Source organism: Eremothecium cymbalariae, chromosome 5, assembly GCF_000235365.1.
Source record: "Eremothecium cymbalariae DBVPG#7215 chromosome 5, complete sequence".
Classification (NCBI taxonomy): domain Eukaryota; kingdom Fungi; phylum Ascomycota; class Saccharomycetes; order Saccharomycetales; family Saccharomycetaceae; genus Eremothecium; species Eremothecium cymbalariae.
The window spans coordinates 374,865-392,772 of NC_016453.1; the positions used below are offsets into that span (position 1 = coordinate 374,865).

Consider the following 17,908-nt stretch of genomic DNA (forward strand, 5'->3'; position numbering starts at 1 on the left):
AGATTATAAACTACGTAGAAGACCAATATAATAGGTTCTAGGAGGTTTGACAGAGGCCTACTTATTATGATATTGTTCAGATATTGGTAGAATATGTATATGTAGATATGTTTTGTGTGTAGGGGGTGGGAGGCCAAGGCGAGGTGGAAGTACTGGAAAGGGAATCAGTCTGAGCAATGATCTGTTCGCCGGTTCAAGGAAGAATGTACTAAGCTAGCATATTGTAGGAGCAGGGGTACAATGAGCGGGTTCGCCCACTTTGCTTGTGCCCTTTTCTTTGTAGGTGCTTACGGCGGGAATGTCAGCTTTCACAGTTGAGACTTTTGTACCGTAGGCTCTAGGTTCAAGTTTGATTAGGGTGTGTAAGGGAATGGAGACCCACGGGGATTCTTGTTGGGGGACGTTCATAAAATAGGCGTAAATGCAACGTAGGACGGCCTGGTGGGTTATAATAAGAATATTTTCTTGACGTTCGAGTTCCATGATGATAGGCTCGAGACGAATGACTACATCACGGTAGGATTCACCTCCACGGTAGCGATATTCATATTTGTCTTCATCACGAGCTTTAAAGTCCTCAGGGTATTCCTTTTCGATTTCTTCGTACGTCATACCATCGCAGACCCCCGCATCTAATTCATCAAGAGCCTTCCACTGCAATTGCTTGTATGGAAGGAATTGGGCTGTCTCACCGGTGCGAACCAGTGTGGAAGTCCACACTGTTAGATTTGCATCACCGGTAGATTCTCTAACTAATTCGGGAAGCTTACGGGCATACTCCATGCCCCTAGTTGATAAATGGGAATCACCGCCTATCTTTTTCTCCAGGTTATACACGGACTCACCGTGTCTGGACAACCAAATACATCTTGGCTTTATATGTAGGTTCATCACATAGAAAACGATTCTGCTTTCAAGATATGTCTCGATCCTGTTGATAACTACTTGTTCAGCGACATTTATAAGCCTGACAAAAGTCAACTCTTTATCAAGCACTTCCTCCAGAGGTTGGTAGACACTTACGTATTTTTCAATACGCTCATAAAAGACTTGGGTGGCAGCATCCGGATCACAACCTTCATAATCAGGCGACGTCGTCTTCATTTCGCTAATATTTCTGAATATCAAATCTTGATCATCACACCAGCTTTCCAAGAACATCGGCTCAATAGCGTTCTCTCTGCATAGTTTTAAAACCCAATCCCTTCTTTGCCGCGTGGAATTCGTGGCGTCCAAAATCGCAACTACACCGTCATCTTCGTAAAACCAGTTCATCATATCTTCCACTGCCATTTGTACTGCTTTCTCCCTAATACGTTGTCCCTCAATGTTATCTGGAGCAAAGAACTCTGCATTGGGCTTGGACCCTCCTGCCAATCGTCTATAATTCCCCACATTAAAACATTTTGCACGTATTGATAACCAAGACAAATATCTAACTATCTTTTGGGAAATAAAAGACTTTCCACGGGCTGGTAGTCCCACCATTATAACGCAAATGCGTAAATTTTGGACCTATTCACATTATTGCCTTGAGTTAATATACTGAAACCCTAATCAATCCATCATCATTTAATTCACATCGCTTAACATACGTTTGAAACAGTGTATACAGGCATGCTTGCGTTATTACTAACTGATTGAGGAACAGAATAGTTGGTTGCTCAATACAAATTCTTCAATAAATAATGCAAGGCTGAAGCCCTTTATGTATGATGTATGGCTTCCTACACCGAAACTCTTCGGCCTTTTATGCGTGGTGTTTTTCCCCGGCCTAATTTTTGATTCCGTCTAAAACGTTTGACTAGTGGTCTCGTAAAATGGATCATTAGATGGAATCCAAGACGAACGGTTATAACCTTGAATTGACCATGAGAACCTTCTTGGTATATGGGGGCGAAGCGTACTTAGATGCTTTTATTACCCTACTTTGAATTTAGTTGCAGGAGCGAAAACATTTACGTTCATTCATATCTACTCTTAGAAACCAAAAACTATGTTGTATATATATCTGGACTACAATATTATAGCTTTGAATCTATCATCCACTAATTTTTGATCTTCTATGTATTTCAAAGTCCTTTGTAAATATTCGGTTACGACTAACACAAGAGAAGAAATCGGAACAGTTGGGGACTTATGGCTTACTGCGGCCAGTGTAGCTGTTGGGGCTGTAGGTAGATTGATAAAAGATCCATCGATACCAATCACAAGTCTAGTATGGATGGAGGCTTTCATAGTTTTATCATCTTTAAGTTCAGCAGATTCCTCCATTTTTAAAGACTTCAGGTTGGTCTCTATGAGCTCAATCAGGCCGTTTATATATTTTGTTCCAACATGAGTGGCAGATTCATCACCATGGATGAAATAGTAACAGCAGCGATTCAGTATTTCTACCATCAATTGGCAGCTCTGCACGTTATCCATAATAGAATCCGCAACTCTTAAAGAACGTTGCAAACACTCCAAAACACGTTTGCCCTCCCGGTAGAATGTTTTAGTAATGCCTTCTTCTTCGCCAATTAGGGGAATTTCTGTTGCCCACCACAAATGGGAACACAGATATACGGCACGGCATTGGTCTTGTTTCCTTAGTAGTTTAGATCCGTACAAAGTACAGCGTGTTACTAACACATCATAATGGTTTTCCACGTATAAGGAACGTGTTTTTTGCAGAACCTGTGCCATGTTCACAATGGCTTGAAATTGGGTCCTTGAATCATTCAGAGACTCCTCAAAGACCGTAAATGCCTGAGTGAAAAAGTCATAGGATATCTCACTAAGGCCTAGGTGGTCGGCTATCGCTGCAGTTTGGAGATTCAACTTGAAAATCATATCAGAACAAGAAACACCAACGGTGTTAAATAAGTCGTTGAGACAGCGTGAAACATATTTGAATAATTGGTTACTCAGCTGTTTATAGCGAGTCTTTCTGCTTGAATACAACTTACTTTTGATTTTGGCTTTATGAATCAACTTCCAGAAACTAGCAATAACAGCTGGATATGTGTAGCGTAGCTGAATGCCCCCTTTATAAAGCCAGCTTTTACACGTCAAGAGCAATTCAACATGCTTCTCAATTGATTTATGGTAACAAATATGAACCAGTTGAGCCAGCTTCTCTTGTTCAAGATTTAATAATGAGCTGGTACTATCATCATCTTGAGAAGCAGCGCGCTCAGAGTCATCCAGGGGAGAAGTGTGGAACTTTATATTGTTAACTTTTATGATCGACTGGCAAATTAGCAAAATCTTATCCAAATGGGACTTACTGCTTATTCGTATATTCCTTTTAAAAATGGTATCAAGAATGCAGTTAACTATTACCTTTTGTAAACCAACATTTTGCAAAGATAATAGTTTTTGGTACGAGTCGCATTCCGTTAACACACGGTAGAAGATATCGTTGGAAGATAAGGATAACAGTAAATCTTGGAATAAGTATTCACTATCCGCCGTCACATTAGGACCTCCGTTTTCTTGGCACTTTTTGACAGTGAATTTCAGCAAGCAATCTATGTTAGAAAGTTTAGCAGGATACCAAATCAATGAAAGCCTTAATATACCTTGGACAAGTGGTAGTAAGTCGTTTAAGGGTAGATCAGGACGAGCCTCACACAGTTTTTCCAAGTAATTCCAGAAAACAAAGAAAAGGTCTCCAGAGTTAGTAATGCCCGATCCTGTATTTTCAGTAGAATCCTGGGTGGAAAGCTTTTTGAAAGTTTCTCTGATAGAGTCTATATCAACGGTTTGCCGATCCATATACCCAATGAAACGCTCAATCAAAGTTGAAACAACTTTATTAATTGAGACGTCCGGATTCAATTTCAAAGTCACCTCCAGGAGTACAGATAACGTAGCCAAATGAAACTCGTCAGGGAACACCTGGCATATAACATCTAACAAATATTCTTGAGATACGACATCACGGCACTGAACAATTTGCTCCAATATCTGAGGTAAAATGAAACCGCAATATAGCTTCAAATCATCTTCAACAATTTGAGACAGTCTCACTAGATTAGATCCAATAAGAATCTGAAGCTCCTTACGCTCCTTGGTACGCAACTCCCGTTCTCTCAAAGGGCCATAATGCTGCAACCGAACCCACAACTTATTCATTTCAATGAAGTTATTAATAATAAATTCAACATTGAACTTTTTATTTCCATTTTCTTGACCCTCACCATCATTCCCATCTTCTTGAGTATCAGGTAATAACCATTCCTTGGTCCGCTGCGATAGATAGTAACGTAAAAACAGACCCCTCACAGGATTCTGCACCCCTTTGCACATCTCAATCATATCCTTCAAAATCTCCTCCCGTGGAGAATCCTCTATTTGAAGAAATGCCGTTCCAACTGTTATCATTAGGTATAATCGAGGTAAAATGTTTCCAGCATATTGTACAAGCTCATAAAGATCCGCTAAATGATGTCTCTTCGGATGATTCTCAACTAGGTACTGAGACAAAGTAGTGAGAGCATCATACACAAGTATGTACAATTCATAATACTGCTTAGGAGTCAACGAAGGATTCCGAAGTTCGGTAAGCATAATGCTAATATGTTTCAAAGCATCCATCAGCTTTCGCTGAGCAAGATTCCTTTGAATTAAAATAGCCTGCTGCTTGATTACAGAAGCCGCCTGCTCCACACTATCTGCATATGACATCGAAGGTATACCAATTGATGGGGACTTGTGTTTTAAAGATGGTTATAAATGAAGACTGCTTTTTTTCACCGTACCATAATATGTATATATATATATACCCTTAAAACTCTAGAACTCTATTCAAGTCAGTTGCTGATACTAACAAAGCTTAAACATTCAACTGCAAGGCAATTACACCTCTATAAAGCTACACACAGTTTACAAATATATAAACCTACATATATATAACCAACACCGGCTAACAGTGTATATCTATATAGTTAGCCTGCGGTGGAAAAATCTTATTTCGACCTCGCTCGGGAACTGCGAACGACGTTCTGGGAAGATCAAGGGGGAAAGAGGAGAATACTAATTGTGTTACCCGGCTTTGGAAAATGTTAATCCGGGTAACAGTATATCTGGTGGATATATCTGTGATGATGTAATCGGGCGTCTGCCAGGCGACAAGCCATTGTTTTGTTCGCGTCGCTGCAGATACTGACAATTTAAATATGCATGTCTCAAGGTAGTCAACAATGACATGGATTTGCCGGTTGGGCGGAGCGGAGGAGACACATCATGTGTAGTGGTTGTTATGTTCCGTTGCAACACCGTTAGGGCCTGGCTATACCGGTGTGAACTTCGCCTCTGCTGATTCTTATGTAATTGGCGACAATAAATAAGGGTGATGAGTGGAATGTAACCGTATATATTGTAACAGAGGCGGCAAAGGCTGCTTCAAGGGTCGTAGCGACAGTGGAAGGAACGAGAAAGGTGACAGTAGGAATTAAAAAAAGCCTACAAATCCCAGCACCTATTTGGTTATATATAGCCATGGCTAGTAATCGTAGTGACCACTACCAGGAGGTTTATAATAAGATTGCTTTAAGATTGAGACCGGAGTTCGCGTATGAGGACGCCATTGGCCATGCGCCATTGTCGGTACGCCTGGCCTGGCACATTTTTTGACAGCGGATAGACGCAACAATACTACAGGAGGAAGAAACGAGAATTCTTTTGGATATCGTATGGCGACTTGTACACTCCTGTAGCTGCGACAGTCCTCCAAGACATGATGCACTGTCCCAAAATTGTGTCTAACGGATTGACCTGAAAGTGACAGGCCAGCGATGTGATACCGCTGTGGGAGTTCTTCAAACAAACAAATTTAAATAAAAGAGAATTGGGCGCATTGCTTGGCATAAACGTGACACGGTGATGGGCATTAAGAACCAACCGAGTCAATAAAAATCACCAGCACAACAAAAAAAGATATCGGCTGGACCTTGCTACCCAGTGACTACGCATTCGTGAAAGATAAAAGTTTTCACAAGCTTCTTGAAGAATACTCCAATAACCAAGATATATTTTTCAACGAATTCAGCTACCCATCTAGTAAGATATTAGAAAACGGTATCATATTCCCCAGATCCAACAAGAAGCGTAACTTCAATATCTTAGTCGAACAATGGAAGCACTAGCAGCATCATATACACAAATAAACTAATTACGGTTCTTTCGACAGGACTTGGGATTTTTGTCTTTCAACATACATAACATAGGATATAAGCTACACTGCGCAGACCTTTGCTCGATAGAGAAGGTCCGGCCCGCGTTCCCCTTGCAGGACTAAAGATCGCTGCTGATCCTTTTGTCAACCCGCGTGCCCACCCATCCACACAGATAACACCGCTCGATACGCTTGGTTTCCGTCAATGAGAACGATCGATCAGGCATCCATCACATGATCAAATGCGCAACTTGCGTGTGCATTACAGCTAGTATGATTTAGAAAGAGGTGGGTTGGTACAGAAACGTGATAGAAACGTGTGCGAAACAAGATACGCTGTGATTATGGATTCGGCGACTTTCGTGCCTGCGGGTATTTCTGGGGATCGGCCTGATTACAAACGTGAAGGGAAAGCGAAGCGAACCACAGGCGGTGGGTCATATCTGGGAAACAAACGGGAACACCGCCCGCCGCCTGCGCGCGCCGCGCGTGTGCGCTGCAACGAGAATCAACAACGTTCTCCCCGTCTCCGTGACCGCCGGCCCGGGAAACGCCTCGGAAACGACTGGGAAACAGTTTTGAGTCGGAAGCGCCAAAGTGGATCAAATCCTCTCGAACCGCCTGTATCGAATATCACGTGGTACGAGTATTTATGGCCATCGTTTCTCGCTGTGGTCTTTTAGCTCCAATATATGACAGAAAAAACGAAAAGTCTAGTTTCCCAGTGGTTCCAAGAGAACGCATACGGTACCACAGAATCTCGCTATCAACAGGAGCAAGGACCGACGACCGAGCACCAAGCACCAAGCACCACGGTCAGTGATATAGCTTGCCCCTCAATATTCTATACGATGTCATTACAGTTTGTTGCCAAGAGCTCTGTGAGTAAGGTGCTGGGTGCCAGATCGTTTTCGCAGTTTCCATGCTTACTCCAGCAAAAGTCGGATGCCACTGCCCCCCATAATAATCATGTGCCTAATGCGGAGCACGAACCAGGCTTACTCACGTGGATAGATTTTTTCAAGCTTAGAAAACAGGAACGTCGGATTAACACAGGTAGTTCTGTGTTCACGGCATTAATAGGTACTCAGATCTCGTGGGCTTATCTCTCCACGATGCAGATCGACCCCATGCAGACTATATTTGGTTTTGATCCGCTAGTTGTCATCTGTGGGACTCTTGCTGCCTCCGGGGGATTGGGGTTCCTTTGCGGGCCTATTGTTGGCTCCTGGCTATTTAAACTCAAGCATAAACACCAACTTGCTTCGTACACGGTTAAGAATAAGGCTTTCTTGCAGCATATTAAAGACAACCGGGTCGATGCCAGTTCCCAGAGTTTTAGCAACCCGGTTCCAGACTACTATGGCGAAAGGATAAGCTCCTTAAAGGAATATAGACAGTGGCTCAGAGACTGTCACTCCCACAGAAGAAAGGCGAAGGAGTTCTTGTAATCAAGCTCTTTCTATGTTTATACACATTAATATATATCTATCTGATAATATATATACATCCCTGTAAAGACAGTTTTGAGTACATGTTGGTATATGTTCCGCATGCATGCATACGGTGATGAGGATTGTTGCTCACGTGACCTGCTACCGCCCATAAAAAAGAATGGATGTGGCGAGACTCGAACTCGCGCCTGTTAACGAAACAGACCTGCACAATCCAGAAGCTCAGTTGAACTCCGCTAGATGGACCTCGTATATAGTGATTTACCACACCGCCCCGGTGTGGATGCTCGGCGGTCTGGCTGCTGAGCTAGCAACCCACCCTCAAGCTCTCCATCCCAGGGGATGGCACTCTCTGGCGGAGAACAACCGTGATCCTGACGCAGGCGCCTTAACCACTCGGCCACGCACCCAATACTGGATTATGATTTACTTTGATTATATTTCCGATATGATCTCTGTGTGTTAAACTGGCTAACTTCTTGTGAACGCACGCTAGCGGCTCCAGAGGGGGGCAGGCTGAACCTGGGACTCGTATATACCTGTACACAGTATCATGTGGTCGTATTAAGACTCTTTATATGTTATTTCTGAAGAACTATGCTAGCATGGTATCTTAAATATGCCCAGAAGGTCTTTTAAAACCAAACTGTTTTTTAGCCGCCAACCTTATAAGTTAGCCCGCGCGCGCAAAAACTTTCTATACATTTTATTGATAGAGAGTATGAATTGAATGCCATGATCCAGGTTGTATATACAAAATTTGTGGTGCAAGATGTTATGGCAGGAGGACACATTGAGTTAGTCATCGGCCAGCTTCTACAACCAATGTTTCCAAGTACTGTACGGTGGTAGTTGGCGGCGTGGGGGCCTTTGGAAGGGCTCTGCAAGAGTGGCAGCATCGGAGCGGTGAACAGCGAATTGCAGCAGCATCACAATACAAGGAGCATGGGAGCGTAGCTGTATGCTGACATGGAGGACACTGGGCATTGCGCAGTGGGGCAGTTTATGTTGTTGGCGAGGGAGAAAAATGAATCACGTGATTTGAGTATGACATTGTCGTAAAGAATGAGTTGAGTACGGTAACTTGGGAAGATGAGAGCATAAAGGAGACATAATTGTATAAGGAAAAATGAATGGACAAAAGACTAGACAAATAGCAGCATTCTTCCTTGCTCTTTTCTTGTTGACAAAAACGTATGGTTAAAGGACCTGTGAAGACATCAGTGCGAAGAGGTATATTTCTGGTGAACACCTAGTGAAAGTGTCAGGCCCCTCCCCCCACACACAACGAGTTACGGCAGTTAAACGTTGGTTCTGTGGGTGTGAACAGTGTCTCTGAATACTAAAACAAGCTTACATAAATAAAATGAGCGAACTTTTCCCGTTAGAGCGTCTCCCCGATGAGTTAATTCAGGAAATATTCTCACATTTGCCGCAGGGAGAAAGATTAAAACTATGTCTCATAAATCGGCGTTGTCACGAAATTGCTATGCATTTGTTGTATAGTCGGATATACTTGAATGACTCGAATGTGGTGAAGAGCGATTATATGGATTTGGCTGTTAACTGGACTATTTTGTATATTCCTTCGTTTCTACAAGAAGAAGACTCTCGAAAGGTGGCGAATGAGAAGTTAAAGAAGCTTATAAGCACTTTCCGGTCTAATTCCAAAACGTTAAATATGGTGCAGTGGGTCAGAGTTAACTGGGATTTGAATCCGGCGTTGCAGAAAACTGTATTATCACTGTTGTGCAACAGGTCTAAATCTTTACACAGACTTGAGAATGTGACGGATCCTGATTGCAATGACATTGTGGCATTAGGAATAATGTCTAGAAAAAACTTGACTAGTTTTGATATGGCACCGCCAAATTCTTTACCGGAACGTCCAGTCTCGGATAGTTATATGCCAAGTTTATCAAAATACTTGCGGCGGCGTATTTCGTGCAAACTTTCACATATGACGTTATTTATGGATCCCGTACAATTGTTCAACTGCATCTATCCTTTAGAACATAAGTTGCAGATAAAAGATTTAAAGTTACATTGGCGCCGTGAATTTTATCCCCATAAGGAATTTAAACTACGGAGGAATATCCCGTTAATGAAGTTGTCTGAAGTATTTGACATCCGGGCGTTGAAGGTGTTGACAATTATATCGTGGCACGAGTCGTTGTCTAATAGAGAACTGCAAATGCTCCATGAGTTTGAGGATTTTGAAAACATCGAGGATCTATCTTTAATTGCAGTGGCGCAGGATAATTTAGTTCTCATTGGTCTTTTCAATAGATTGACTAACTTGAAGAGATTGAAAATGGATTTCTTAGAAAATTATGTCTCTCAGGCTACAAAGCCTGAGATTTTTCTATCAATCTTGATCAGTTGTAAAAAGTTACAATTTCTTGATATTAGGTTTGATGCATTGGATTCACCTATAATATCTGTTCATAATGATAGATACCAAATACTGCGTAAATGCAATTGTACCAAGTGTGAAAAGACGCATGAGGAAATTATATGTGGTAAGATCTTTTACTATGCAGATGATATTAAGGCGTCAGAAGTTGAAGAGTTATCCCCTAAGGACATCTTTACTATGATGCGACTTCAGTCGTTATTGCCATATTCTAAAGCCTGCGATTCATATCCAAGTGTCAGAACTCAACCCATGAATATGGATCAGTTTGTTCAGATAATGAACCAAAGTATGATACAATATAGAAAATCTAGAGGACAACTTAAGGATGTTCCAGTGGGGATTGATGGTGAATTAGATTTCGATGCAGCCTTACGGCTCCTACCGCACGCGCCATTCACAAAGCAGGATGTTATAGATTGTTTTCATACATTGATTCACCATTATCAAAGAACTTACATTACGTTACTTTCCGAGTTCCCTCTATTAAGATTCTTAATGTTAAATGATATTCCGACGATGATTGTAGAAGAAAATTCGGAAAGAATCCCACATCCCGTATTTTTTCATGAGGGATATGTATCAAATCTACATGGGTGGACCCAAACGTTTAAGAGACGTAACAGCGATGATAGTAAAAACATCTTAACAGTTAACAGGCAGGTTACCTTATGTTAAGATAGTTTTTTAACTGTTATTTTTTTATTGTTTATCGTTCTTCATTATAAATTGTAAATATTTTAATTGTTGTATTTATCTAGATTTAATTGATTAAGTTGGCTCGACTGACTGCTGTATTGTTTGGTATGTGGCATCATCTAACCAGCTAATGAAATCCAATGGATCAAGAATACCTTCCAACAAATCAAACTGATACCTACCATTTTCTATATTTAACTGTGTTGCAGATTGCGCTGAAATATCTTCAGTTAAGGGTAAGGTGGCCGCCAATTTGGTATCTTCAGTCAACATTTTTGAAGCGTAGTCGTAGAACGAAGAAAATAAATTATACTCTTCATATTTACCTTCTAGGAAGGTTGACTCTCCAAACAAAGACCATATTTCGTTATTTTCGTCAATTTCCTCAAATGGCATCAATTGTTTCCAGAGCTTAGTTAAATCACAATTGTTATTTTCGTCTTGAAGTGATTTGTACTCCTCATATATTGACTTTACAAATTCAAGTTTCAGTAACTTTTCTTGATTCCCTTGGGCAACTTCATGTACAAGGTAGCCAAACATTATTTCCAATGGTTCGTTCGATTGTTCAATGATCTTATATTTTACTTTGCTTTCAAATAGCCTTTTGAGCACTTGATAATAATCGTAACCTAGCTCGTTAAAATATAATGAACAGAGGTTGTAATAGAACCTAACCATACCTGCTTTTACAGACGGTGCCTTTGGAGATCCTGAGATTCTTAGAACCAAACCTGGCATTATATTACAAAGCCGGTGTAGAACAACTTCAACAATCTTATTAGTATAGAATCTAGAATACTGATGTTCAGATGTGGGAGGATCATAGAAATAGTGAAAACATAATTTAGCCAAGTGAATAATTCTTTCCACCAACTCAGAGTGTACATCAGAAAATCCAAAGCTTGAAAAATTCGAACGCGATTCAATGAAAGCAGCATGAACAAGAGAAAGATTAACCGCTTGAAGAATCAGTTCCTGTTCAAAGTCTAGCGGAGAATTGCCAGCATACATCGCCACTTGATTTTTCAATTGCTTTAAGATCGATGTTAGTTCAGTTAAATCGACCTCGTTATATGAATCGCTGATAATATTTAATAAACTCCATTTTAAGTAGTCAGTAGAAATCATATTAACGTGCCAGTTCGCCACTTCTCTTTGTTCAAACTTCAAGGATTTCCCAATAATTGGTTCCTTACCAGTAAGTAGACTCAAGTTCCTATCCCAGTGCAAAACTACAGCCCAAATTTGTTGGTATAACCTCATCAAGTCATCATCAGTCGTTTCAAAACCTGAATTTACATGATCTTCTGACTTTAGACCAAATTGCTTCTTTTGTATATTTTCAAAATCATAGCGGCTGGGGCATTTCATGCAAAGCCAGTTTATACCCATTTCCAAACAACTTGCATAGATGGTACCCATTAAAACATTGCTGTACTGAAGCGCCTCGCCATCTCCATCCATTGGAGAGGACCAGTTATGAAAACGCAGTAATAGTAGACATTGGAGTTGAGGAAGGGTCACTTTGCGAAATATTTTGAATCTTAAGAGACAATGATTTACCACTGCAACGTAAGCTTCCGTCTTTATGTCCGCTATGCGATTATATTTCGCATTTGTGATTGTACACTTGTCAAACCTAATTGATAGCTGTACCAGTCTGGTAATAAGTAATATTGTTGCAAATATGATAAAATCGTGGTTCTTACTCGATAATTTACCATTCGTTTCAAAATCTTTATATAGCTGCTGAATTCCAATCAACAGAACTTCAGGATCATATATTGGTATAAGGTACAAAATATACCTTTTAAAATGCGGCCAAACCTTCTGAAGAAATATTTGTTTATCTACCAAATACACTTTGACCAACTCATTGTCCTCATCCACATTGCCCGTATCACAAAATTGCTTGCGCAACTGGAATCTGTTGTTAGCATACTTTTCAAACAAAGAACGATATACCTTCTGATGCTTCGATAATAGTGAGTGGCTGGATTCAGGCTCCACCTGACCATTATCAATTTCCATCAGATGCTTAACTGAGTTTGGTAACGACCGTCCTTGCTGCTGGCAGTCACTCTTTGATATTGCCCTTAACTTGCCTATCGTCTTGCGTATAGAAACATGAACAAATATGTTGAACAACTCCAGATATACATCCCTGTTTTGAATAGCTTCCGTGCCCAAAGGATCTATTATCCATGTGGCTGACCTTTTCCCACATATTAATATCTTTCCAGCCATCAAATCAACCATGTTAGGAGAATGTATTCTTACAAATTGCCACTTGTTTTGTAAACAAGATACATTAGAATCGATGCTCACTTCATCAAATTCGCCTTCAGTTCCTAAAGCTGCAGGAAAGTATTGACAGGTTTCCCTATTTCCTAACCTAATACAATTCCCACACGCAGGCTTTCCTCGATCACATCGAGACTTCCTCCTTTTGCAATTAGTACAAACTAAAGTAAGCCTATGGCGTCTTTTAACTTGAGACATAGCTTATATCTTAACAACAATCCTAGAACGATGATATGGTGAACATTCTAAAATAACGTTTATAATCAAGTTTTGCTGATGAGCCTGACACACTATTTTTATGGAAAAAATATTGCAAATTGAAATACCTTTCACCATACTATCGGTCACTTCCATGAAAGTAAAGACATATAATAAATAGTAAATCATAGGCCATATAGTTAAATGCGAATAGTTCCCTGGCATTCTATAGAAGAATTTAATGAACTCAAAAATTGGTTTTACCCACATAGGGTGAATGGCGACCCAATGCTGCGATCTCGAGCAATACAAAGAGTTAAAGCGTATTGGACAAGAGGGCCTTACGTGCCCCATGCAATGGATTCGACGTGCCAACTTATTCAGTGCCAGTTGTTTGACATCGAGGACAGTCCAGAAGATGCAGTCAAATTGGCATATACGATGGCTCTTATTAGGTTTGTAAATGGTATGTTGGATCCCACGCAACAATCACAGTTTGCCATCCCGCTACACAATTTAGCAGAGCTAATCCACCTTCCGAGCTGGTTTGTTGAATTAAGGCATTCGGGTACACATGATAGAGATTTACTCAGTATGGAAATGCTGAGGATGGCGTGCAATGAGGCCCTAGATTGGTTGTGGGAGAATTATTGGCATAGCGAAGACAATAAAGAGGATGATGAGCAAGAATCTATTTCAGTTGACGAAAAATCAGAGTATTCTGATCATTTAGATCGCAAGGGAAGGCTGCAAACGCTAATATATTCGTACAAGGATGCAAAAGATGAGTTCAAGAAGTATGAACACTTATGGAAACATGGTCAAACTATCCCAGTGTCTATTTTTGGCGAGGACATAGATAACTCCAGGGACTTCATTAACAACTGGTTATCTGAATATAAGGAGCTGTGGAAAATCAGTAAAAGTCACCCCAATACATTCATCGAAGAGATAACCTCACAGTATGACGATACATTACTGGAGATGAGCTTGACTAAATTAGAATGGCTAGACCTGGAATTTTGCAGATGGCTACTTACTTCATACAAAGAATCAATAAACGAATCCAATGAGCCTCCGTTACTGAAAAGAAAATTTCCCAATACCAAATACTTGTTAAAGTTAGCTAGGCGCATTGGGTCTTGGATTAATTTGAAAAGGGCTCTTCATTACTGGGATCTTTGGTTCCCTGTATTCCTTAAGAATCAATCCTATCTATGTTTTTCCTTTTGGAAACTTTAAAGCCTGAGATAACCAATACGCTGAGAGATAAAAAGTTGAAGAAGAAGTTAAGCGCTAAGGATGTAGAGTTGCAGATTATAGAATTGCAAACGTCAATGAAAAAGAAGGGCATAACTAACACTGAATTAAAGCTCTACGACATCGAAGCATCAACCGACGAAAAATCTCTGGGCACAGTTGCCGGTGCTAACGTCACGCAAGAAATTAGCGGCCTACTAGAAGATCTCAACTGTCTGAAACAAAGATTTAAGAGACATAAAACCTCTGCCGCGAGAGACTGGGTACCACACGAAAACTGGGAACCAAGACCATTTGGCTGTTTATAGAATCACAAAACTACTGTTTTCTAAAATCTACGATAAATAGTCTACGTTACTCATACAATCAGACATCCTAGGAAGGTCTCATAAGAGCGGTCACAGAGAGCACTATACGATGGGTTCGAAGCGTACTCCTACCGTGGAAACTGCGAATGTAAAGGAACCAAGTTCATCACCTTGTATGAGAATATATTTAAACCCACAGAAACTTAGATTAGGTTAAACCACAGTAGACGTATTTCTACAATTGATAATCTCAGATGATCTAAAGGTACATTAAAATGTACTGGCAAGAAGCCCCGATTATCAAATCCGAAGATTCGAATGAGGCAAGGCAACATCCCATATCGTCATGGTCGATTCGGACTGGGAAAGAAGTATAGACCGTTATCATCAGTGAATATCAAATGGGAAAAGAAAAAAGCACAGCTAGTATGTTCTATTGCAATATTAACCATCAAATCCTGTTTCTATGAGCCCTTCATTCTTGAAGAGACATATCAAGAAGCATTGCTTCTTGAAAAACCAACAAACATGTGTTTCAGACTGTTTGAATATAATCAGGAGAGCTAGATATGAACATGAACAAATTAGAAATGACATAGGAGAGAACTAAACGCAGTTTTTATATGTTTTTTAATGCAAAGATAGAATTTTCTCGAGGAGCCTCATTAAAAAACTATCACGTTTCTTTTTTTGAAGATACATCCTTCCTCGGTATTAGGGCTTGGAAGTGCATCAAGACTTAAGATAGACAAGTTCAAGTTCAGAGAGGCTATAAAACACTCGAATGATCGTTCCAAAGCATTCGAGTTATCAATTAAATGTGTTTATTAGTGCGTAGTTCTGAAGCATCTCTCTCTGGTCTTTGAAGTGGGCACTTTCGAAAAATTTTGGAGCCGGGTAAGCTGAAAATTTTTAGCAAGATAATGCAGAATTCAAGCTGCATGTAGCTCATCGATCACACAACGATCTCGTAATAGTGGTTAGTTAGGCTTGGTTGTTGGTTGATAAGAGGGTCCTATTGTATATTTTGCAATGACTAAGTTATCTAAAGAATCTGTTAGCAATCTGTCGGATGAGGAACAGGAAGTCAAGGATGTTTTCCAAATTCCTAGAGGCTATAAACAATGTCAACACCTCAATAAGTTCAATAAGCCAAGTAAAGCTGACAAGAAGGAAGTTTGGTTGCTGAAGGTGCCCAAATCTTTGGATATTTCTAAACTTAAGACATTGCCTATCGATTTTACAGGAGATGCTCCAAGCGAGTTGTCATTAGGTGACAGAAAATACCTTTTAAGAGAAGACCTACTACAAGAGGATCAACAGGCGCAAGATTCCAAGGGCAACAAGTTTTCAATTATGGTTCCCAATAATGAGGATAACTTGACTGTTGATTGTAAACTAAGTATTGCAAAGTTTTTCAATGTGAGTGAGGCAGTAGATATTCCTGCTATTCAATACGATCAAATCAGGACTCCCAGGCAAGATGTCTTAAAGGTAACTGGTTTAAAAATGAGACATTTCGCAACTGGGTACAATGCAGAAGATTTTGATATCGATGAGGAGAAACGGTTATCTGATGGCGAACCACCTACGAAGAAGTATAAGAAGTCACACGAAGGCAAGAAGGAGAAGAAGGAGAAGAAGGAGAAGAAGCATAAGGAGAAGAAAGAGAAGAAAGATAAAAGAGACAAAAAGGATGACAAGGCTAAGAAAGAGAAGAGGACAAAGCATTAACAGACTCTTTATTCTTCCCATTGCCATCGGTCAGGTCTTTTCGATTGTATCATAGTTTGTTAGTTAACTAGCAGTTTAGTAGGAACCAGCTTAACGGTAAATGCATTATATTATATTTGATCATTATTAATTTCTATATATATATAGGCTGGCTATTTTCAAACTCTGTCGGAATAGTCTTTTAAGATGCCAGCCATATGAGTGTTGGTAATCTTTCCCTTTCTTTGTTTCCGCTTTTTAACCTCGACTCTAGTGGATCCTTGCTTCTTCACAGTAGCAGGATCCACACTCGCAGGTTTCAATCCTAAATCTTGCAACTTCCTTGGTAATTCTGATCGTTGTGGCAACTTACAATTCTGCCACATCTTTACAAAATCTTCTTCAATATGTCCTAAAGCACCTCCAAAGTTGTACCACACAAATCTTGGAGAATTGTCCTTCTTGGTCCGAGAAACAAGGATCCTATGCTTCTTCTCCAATTCATCTATCACATCAAAACACTGGAGCCAACCATCCTTCAATTCCTTGCAAGATATACCTTTAAAGGTAACCTGAGTACGGGTCAACTTTAATAGCTCCTCCGCAGAATGGACGTCATAAATGGAGACATATTGCAATGTGTCTTTCTTGGGATCAAACTTGAATTTAGCTAGGCCTTTAAGCATCGGAATCACAGTGTTGCCCTTGGGTAACGATAAATACGACTCAATTTGATCTATTGGAACCGGCTCCGCTCTTTCTTGAATATATTCTGTGGCTATAAGCATCTTCGTAGAAAGATGCGTCGAATCCAATCGACCACTGTCGCTACCAGCTGGGCTGGCTGACTTCTGCAGCGGCACACTCCCTAGTTTTAGCTTCTTAGTAGATGATTGTTGTGCCTGATCTTGCTTATCATCATAATCCTTTGAATCTTCTCTTTTAACTGGCTTAATGCCTTCCAACCCACTATTATTAACTGCCGGCTCCTGATTGACAACCTTTCTTGTTGAAATCACAGGAGCTGTCTTGATTTTGCTTTTAAAAGCATTTAAATTTGCCAATAGATCGTTGCTCATACGTGTGATTCAAACTTAGTACTGAGACCTGCTTCCTTCTGTCCACTCTCTTATGTTTGAGAGTGTTAACTAGAATACAACTGTTCTACGTTATAGCCTCATAGTGCATGAGTAATATTTGATGTTACCCGGACTTATAACATTAACGTGCAAAATGATACATGATTCGTTATAAATTTTGATTTCGATATCGCCGTTGTTTCTCATCACTAACTATTCCATTTATTAATTTAAACTAATGGTTTTATATGAAGCCAGGGCTCTTAGGTCTAATGAATTTTAGCAGTACAGACACGAATTGCCAGCCCTAG

The 17,908-nt window shown here is 40.2% G+C and overlaps 7 protein-coding genes and 1 further gene across 7 annotated transcripts; 4 read left to right on the forward strand and 4 right to left on the reverse strand.

Annotated features, from left to right (window-relative positions):
• Positions 1-213: 213 nt before the first annotated feature.
• FBP26 (fructose-2,6-bisphosphatase) lies at positions 214-1,488 on the reverse strand (the record flags this gene model as incomplete). The annotated part of the gene is made up of 1 exon (XM_003646721.1): positions 214-1,488. The coding sequence occupies one exon, from the start codon at positions 1,486-1,488 to the stop codon at positions 214-216; it is 1,275 nt and encodes a 424-aa protein (XP_003646769.1).
• Positions 1,489-2,016: 528 nt separating this feature from the next.
• VPS35 (retromer subunit VPS35) lies at positions 2,017-4,674 on the reverse strand (the record flags this gene model as incomplete). The annotated part of the gene is made up of 1 exon (XM_003646722.1): positions 2,017-4,674. The coding sequence occupies one exon, from the start codon at positions 4,672-4,674 to the stop codon at positions 2,017-2,019; it is 2,658 nt and encodes an 885-aa protein (XP_003646770.1).
• Positions 4,675-6,855: 2,181 nt separating this feature from the next.
• On the forward strand, positions 6,856-7,614 carry PAM17 (Pam17p; the record flags this gene model as incomplete). Its single annotated transcript, XM_003646723.1, has 1 exon — positions 6,856-7,614. The coding sequence occupies one exon, from the start codon at positions 6,856-6,858 to the stop codon at positions 7,612-7,614; it is 759 nt and encodes a 252-aa protein (XP_003646771.1).
• Positions 7,615-8,983: 1,369 nt separating this feature from the next.
• Positions 8,984-10,711, forward strand: DAS1 (SCF ubiquitin ligase complex subunit DAS1; the record flags this gene model as incomplete). The annotated part of the gene is made up of 1 exon (XM_003646724.1): positions 8,984-10,711. The coding sequence occupies one exon, from the start codon at positions 8,984-8,986 to the stop codon at positions 10,709-10,711; it is 1,728 nt and encodes a 575-aa protein (XP_003646772.1).
• A 93-nt stretch (positions 10,712-10,804) lies between these two features.
• OAF3 (Oaf3p) lies at positions 10,805-13,237 on the reverse strand (the record flags this gene model as incomplete). Its single annotated transcript, XM_003646725.1, has 1 exon — positions 10,805-13,237. One exon carries the CDS (start codon positions 13,235-13,237, stop codon positions 10,805-10,807), a length of 2,433 nt encoding a protein of 810 aa, XP_003646773.1.
• A 204-nt stretch (positions 13,238-13,441) lies between these two features.
• Ecym_5184 lies at positions 13,442-14,805 on the forward strand (the record flags this gene model as incomplete).
• Positions 14,806-15,837: 1,032 nt separating this feature from the next.
• RPA34 (DNA-directed RNA polymerase I subunit RPA34) lies at positions 15,838-16,539 on the forward strand (the record flags this gene model as incomplete). The annotated part of the gene is made up of 1 exon (XM_003646726.1): positions 15,838-16,539. The coding sequence occupies one exon, from the start codon at positions 15,838-15,840 to the stop codon at positions 16,537-16,539; it is 702 nt and encodes a 233-aa protein (XP_003646774.1).
• A 158-nt stretch (positions 16,540-16,697) lies between these two features.
• TFA2 (transcription factor TFIIE subunit TFA2) lies at positions 16,698-17,597 on the reverse strand (the record flags this gene model as incomplete). Its single annotated transcript, XM_003646727.1, has 1 exon — positions 16,698-17,597. One exon carries the CDS (start codon positions 17,595-17,597, stop codon positions 16,698-16,700), a length of 900 nt encoding a protein of 299 aa, XP_003646775.1.
• Positions 17,598-17,908: the final 311 nt, after the last annotated feature.